Source organism: Rutilus rutilus (assembly GCF_951802725.1).
Source record: "Rutilus rutilus genome assembly, chromosome: 6".
NCBI lineage: Eukaryota > Metazoa > Chordata > Actinopteri > Cypriniformes > Leuciscidae > Rutilus > Rutilus rutilus.
In genome coordinates, this window is record NC_140214.1 from 33,083,089 (window position 1) to 33,089,674 (window position 6,586).

General features: G+C 35.5%; 1 protein-coding gene across 1 annotated transcript in view; it reads right to left on the reverse strand.

Moving 5' to 3' along the window:
* The window catches only part of mier1b (mesoderm induction early response 1b, transcriptional regulator), a 30,278-nt gene extending 24,015 nt beyond the window's left edge, over positions 1–6,263 (reverse strand). The window contains exons 1-4 of the mRNA XM_084411678.1: positions 6,178–6,263; positions 5,154–5,178; positions 4,939–5,039; positions 1,930–2,118 (exon numbers count right to left, since the gene is read on the reverse strand). Coding sequence (XP_084267804.1) covers positions 1,930–2,118; positions 4,939–5,039; positions 5,154–5,178; positions 6,178–6,186 — 324 coding nt within the window. The 5' untranslated portion in view covers positions 6,187–6,263. The remainder of the gene's footprint in view (positions 1–1,929; positions 2,119–4,938; positions 5,040–5,153; positions 5,179–6,177) is intronic.
* Between the last annotated feature and the right edge of the window lie 323 nt (positions 6,264–6,586).

The window sequence follows — 6,586 nt, forward strand, 5'->3', positions numbered from 1 at the left end:
AAGGGATACTTCAGGATTTAGCATTAAGCTTTGTATTAGTAGAAAACCTGTAGTATTTTCGAATTACCGTGCTTTCCACCCTCATATCCCCCTGAGAAGAGAGATTTATGTATTTTTTGTCTGGAAAAAATCCTCCGATGACGCAAAAATCGTCATTTTGCGTCATCGGAGGATTTTTTGGCCAGAGGCTAAAGATTACAGCCAGTAGTAGGAGCTAGTTCCGCATGTTTTCAACCCGCCCATAGAGGGTGGGATCTCACTCACAGAATGTACACAGTGTCAGCCAGCTTGTCTGAAGTTTAAAATCATTGGTTACCCGTAAGCCAATCACATAACGTTTGGTTATGATGTGTGTTATGCGCTGGCTCAGCCACATCAAACTTCCACTGTAAACACATGTATGATGCGAAAACGAAACCATCGAGCGAAATACCGGAGTGAACATGGCTGTGAACGACTTTTGCAGATTATGTGAAGTAAATCTAAGCATCCACGGTACAATCAGTGTCTACGTCACGGCTCTCAGCCCGCCCTCTGTTCGTTGATTGGCCGGCTGTTTTCAGGCCGGAGGAAAACGGGGAGATAGGTCGCTATCTCAGACTGAGTACAGAAGCGAACTGGAATTGAGCGGAAGTACGAAGTCTGACGTAGTCAGGCTAGGAGAAAGCTGAGTAGTAGGAGAAAGCTGAGTAGTAGGGGTTACCATCCTCTTTTTCCCGGACATTTCCAGCCGTCGACATCGTCCAAAATGTCCGGGATTCGGCTTTTGCTTTCTGCAGTCGCCATTCATTGTTTACATGCACACCTTTTGTTTCAATCTAACTGAATTCATCCCAATTGGTGAATCTGAATGTAGTGTTTACATGAGCGCTAAACAAGTGATCGGTTGATGTGCGTTTTAACATTGCTAAGAAAATTCCCGCTCCTCCGTGAGAGATACGAGACCAGTGCGTCTCACAGGTGTCGCTCATCAGTAGGCTAATCACGCCATCGGCCTCGCGCCATTCTCCCACGGCCCTCAGTCTCGTCCTGCTCGCCACAGTAAACATAATGAATGGCGACTGTAGAACACAAAAGCCGAATCCCGGACATTTTGGGCGATCTCGAAATCCCAGGCAGACTCGTCACGGAGACTCACTAGTAGCCTAGTCTTGTTGTTTAACTGCACGCTCTTACCGGTAGGCGTGGCTTGGGAGTGGCCTCGTAGAGCAGCGAAGCAAGTGCATTCTGGGAGTTGTTGTCTTTTATCCACATAAGCCAAAAAAAAAAAATCTGGCTTTTCTCAGTCTACAAAACTCCAAATTAAAAAGTAATTTCACATTTCTTCTACATAAATGACCCATTTTAAATACACATTCATCTTTTTGGAGGTGAAGTATCCCTTTAAAAGTAGTGAGATTAAATTATTGTACCAGTGCTGATGCCGCTCTCTATCCTATTGTGGCCTTTTATCTTGTAACTAGCTGATGATAAATCAAATGCAGTGCATATCTGTTGCTTTCGTCGAGGTGAACTCTGTTAAATTTGCATATAGTGCGGGGATTGAAGATCAGATTTATATTCATTTTGCAGAAACGTTAATGTGGCTAAGTGTAAACGGAACTGTTTTAACACATCAGATGGCAATCCAATCAGTAAAAGCACATGAAGTGACAAGGTGTGTGAACAGGCCCTTAGAGATCAGACTTAAAAATAGTCATTTCAGCCCAACTTTAACCATTTAAGTTTTTAACTTCTATGACATTTTTAGACTTCGTGTTTTCCAGGGCTGTGAGAACCCAGTTAGAAATCCATGTGGGAACCAATTTTAAGTTCTGGTTGTTTTTTGCTGTGTATGCATCCTGAGCTCAACAATAATATTATAATATAACTTAATACTCACATTTAAGTGATATGAATAATTGGGCATAGGTTTCTTATGGGACAGACCTTGCTCTTCTTCAGTTCTCCAGTGCTTCTGCTGCTTTCATCATTATCCATATCCTCTCCTTCATCATCATCCTCCTCCTCATCTCCATCCGCATCCTCTTCCTCATATTCCTCATCCTCTTCCTCAGGTGATCCACTGCCTGCATAACCATAAAGGCTCAGGAGCTCCTGAATGGGCATTTCTCCCTCCTGCAGTTCACAGAAATCAAGTTCACAGAATTATCCCAAATGATCACCTTTATTTATATAGCACTTTATGCAATACAGTTTCAAATCAGTTTCACAGAAATTAACAGGAAAATAACGATCAATAATGCAAGCTTCAAACGCACTCATTATTGAGTTCAATGTTGATCAGTTATATCAGTTCAGTTTGAAACAATTACCAGTTTGATAAACCACAATAAAATGTCCTGACAGTTATAGCATTATCATTTTAAATTTAATTATCATTAAAACGGAGTCAGATTATCACTATTTTGAAAACTCATGGTAAATCCTGTCTAGCCAGCACCAGTCTAGCACAGCCGCTGCATGCAACGTTGTTTTTTGACAGTCTTTTCAGTCTTCTTAGAGGACCAAATCTGAGGTGTGGTCATATTTTGCCTAAGAGAAACTTAAACTAAATTTAAATATAATGGAATTTATTCGTATAATTCATTACTTGGTGCAAGTGGCTTTGAATGTCCGTGGTATTACCCGTGCACTTTACTTTTACCAGGTAAGTACCAGTTCTTGTATGTCACGTCACGTCCCATCAATGGAATAAAAGCTGAAGTGGGTTCAGACTTTGGACTTAAATGTGGCTGGGGCATCTATTATTTTACTCACACTGCAGTCCGCCATCCCATTAAAAACCTCTTTTTCTTAGGCTAGTTAACTTATGTTCACGTTTGCCTCATTCTTGTGTCGAGGAGCCATGAAGTAGCGACGTTGGGAGCAGGGAAATCTATTTAAAGTGCCTTATTTTATTCATTAAAATATCAATATTTGATGCCAGCATATCGATTCTCGTATTGCATGGAGAAGGACAACTATATATTGCCCTATCGATATTTTGTCCCACCCCAAGTGAAGTTTGATTTATGTTCACTTAAATTAAAAGTTGTTATATTATTTAAAGCCTTATAAATGTAAAAAAAAATTAAAAAATGATAGCTTTCAATTATACTGTAATGCTGATTGCCTATAATTAATGGCTTAAATTGAGAAGAAAAAAGATACATTTCATAGAGACATCAGTTTATTGGTGGTCGGTGAGACTGACCTTCTTTCATAAAAATATGCCATTAAACAAATATTTAAATTATTATAGGTTACTGTCTATGTTGTTTCTACGTTAATTTGGAGATTAAATGTGATATTATTACATATAAAAATATATGATAAACTTTAATATTAGGTTTTAATCACGATTGATTACAGAAAAAAAATTGCAATTAATTAGTTAATTTCTTTTAATCGATTGGCAGCACTAATATATATATATATATATATATATATATATATATATATATATATATATATATTTATTAAGTATATATAAGTAAAATTATATATAAGTGCTGGTCAACAAAAGTTTGTGTTTACATAATATATGTGTGTGTATTGTGTATAATTATTTTGTATATATATAAATACATATATTTAAGAAATATTTGCATGGATATACTGTAAATATATTTATATATAATTTATATTAAACACATTTTTCTTGAATATATACATGCATGTGTGTGTATTTATATATACAAAATAATTATACACAGTACACACACATTTATTATGTAAACACAAAATTATATATATACATATATACATACATCCAAACAGGATATAGAGTGGTGCAGGTATGACGTCAGAACCCAGAAGACTACTTCGCCGCTGGTTCCTTCAAAAATGTCCTATGAGGTTTTATAATGGGGTTTTTCAATTTATGTGTGAAATAACGCCTGTGGTAAACATTCTATGATTATTCTATGATGTTTTTTTCTACAACATAAATGAATTGTGCTCATTTTTGAACCCGTACATTTTTAATAAGTAACTAGATAAGACAGCTTAGGGTGTGAGTGTGTGCAGTGTATGTTGTAAAACAAAGAGTCTAAGTATCGTCAAGTTATGTTTACCACAGGCTTTATTTTTACTCATTAAATGAAAAACCCCATTATAAAACCACACAGGAAAATCTCGAAGGAACCAGCGGCGAATTAGACTTGGATCGGATTCTGAAGTCATATTTGCACCGGTCTATTATTATCTCTATCATAACTTGTTATATCTAAGCTCTCTGCTCATTGTCTGTTAACTTAAATAATGTAATGACAAAAGTGTATTAAAGTGAAATGGTATTCAAATAAACTAAAAAACATTTATTTAAATCATTTTTAAGTAATTACATTCCTTCTTTTCATTTAGATGCATCCCAGACATCCCACTCTGCAAAAACTCTTCTTCTGTTTTTGTTCACTAATCAATTTATATGTGAATATGTTTATATCAGTTAACTGAATATGTTTATTCAGTTTATATGTGAATAAAGGCCTAAATTAAATCTGTTCATCATATGAAGCGATCGTGTCTCTTCAGAAAATTTGGACTAAACCACTCAATTCATATTGATTAGTTTTACGATCTCTTTATGAACTTTTTTAAAGTGACGTCAAAGTGGTAGTTGCGTAGCTGTCATTGGAGGGACAGAAATCACTCAGATTTCATTAAAAATATCATTTGTGTTCCGTATCAATGTGTGGGTATCAATTCTGTACTCGCATACTGAAGGAGGCAGTCCAAATTGTAAACCTAACCACCATGTGCACACACACACACCCAGTCACATACCCAGTTTATTCTCAGCTATCTGCATCTCCATAAACATAACTTTTTAAAGAATTAAAAACCTTTGAGTTATACTAACCCCTTGTGACATGCTGTTGTTGTTTTTTTACTTGAAAAGCATGTAAAGCAAAGATCAGCTGAAACGTGTTGAGAATCAGGATAAGATCAAACCTTTGCGAGTTCTTCAATTTCATTGCCAAAGTTAGTGTCTCCCTCTGGCAGCTCCTCATCTTCAGGAGTTTGATCATCATCATAATCAGGCAACAACATCTCTGTTGACACGTCAAAATCAACATTGTCAGAACCAACCAAAACTCATGGCATCAAATCGTGAGTATGTATAAAGACATGTTTTACCATGATAAGAAAAATAGTAACAGTCTTACCTGGGCTTGAACTCCCCAAGGAGGGCTAAAAATTCAATAAAAAAATAAGACATAAAAAGTTCAAAAGAAGCGGAAAAAATATATGCTGTAACATTTGGATGAACAATGTCTTTTTTGAAGAACTAACAGATATCAGGTTTGATTATGAGGACAGTGTTGTTACTGTGTTGGGTGGCTGTTGGATTTCTGAGATAAAATTTGTGTTCTGATGTAAAGTCAGTTGTGAACCACTGGACTAAAATAACAGTTTTAAAAAAAAATAACAGTTTAAAATACAACTTTTTTTATGCAGACTGTGGTTAAATCAGGAGTAAATCTTGCATAAAGCAAAACAGAAAATTATCAAAATGACCAGTGAAATCTGTTAATTGTAATGATCCATGATCTATGATAGATCTGTGTGGATGACTATGGCAGGCATCCAAGCAGACCTAATTCAGAATAAATAGACTGCAAAAGATGCAGTCTTTTCAGAGATCCATACTATTTTTATTTAGTTTATACACTAACAAAAATGCCTTCTGTTATATTAAACCTTACAGCAGGCCAGGGTTAAAACATCCATGATAAAACCAGAGGAATCAGAGATGCCTTGTGTGTATGACTTTGGAAGTTAAGGCTGATGTCTAGCTAATACTTTGTCTAGCCTTGATTAGGAACACTCTTTTAAGTACAAATCTGGGTATTGAAATATCCATAACTTCAGGATTTAGCTAAAATAATCAACACACTCGTCAGTGTTTATGTAAATATATCAGATATAATTAATGTACGGTAATGCATTAAAGTAAGGTGATAATAGAGTATCTGGCTAACTGAAGGCGAGCTAACTGCTATTAACTTTGCAGAAATAAAATTTCAAAGAATTCAACGCGTCTTTCGACCTAAATTACCGCACAACCTAATAAGAAATATATACGATTTACTGTAATTTTCAAATGCATTAACAAAAATATTTCTTCGTTTAACTGCTATTAAACGGTTATTTATTTCTGGAAAATAATTAAAATAATTTCCTTCTTACCTCCGCCATATTTACAGCGCTGCTGAGGGTCAGCGGAATGTGGGCGGAGTCAGTGGTAATCCCCGGATGTTCTCTCTCTCTCTCTCTCTCTCTCTCTCTCTCTCTCTCTCTCTCTCTCTAGTTTAGTTTTTAGGTTTAGCGTAATACAGATTTAAAGGTAGAAACAACAAAATAATGAAAATTAACCCTTATATCATTTTGGGGTGAAGTTTTGAGGTACACTATGATGTATTTCTTGAAGACTGAAGTTTTGTTCCACAATTTGTTATTTGAGACTAATGGAAAGTAAACATCCAAAATACAAATGTAAGTGTTAATTTTATTGGACTTTATCTATTTGCGTCTGTTTTTTTGTTTTTGTTTTTGCAAAATGAGAAGAAAATAAATGTCCATTTAGCACATACATAGG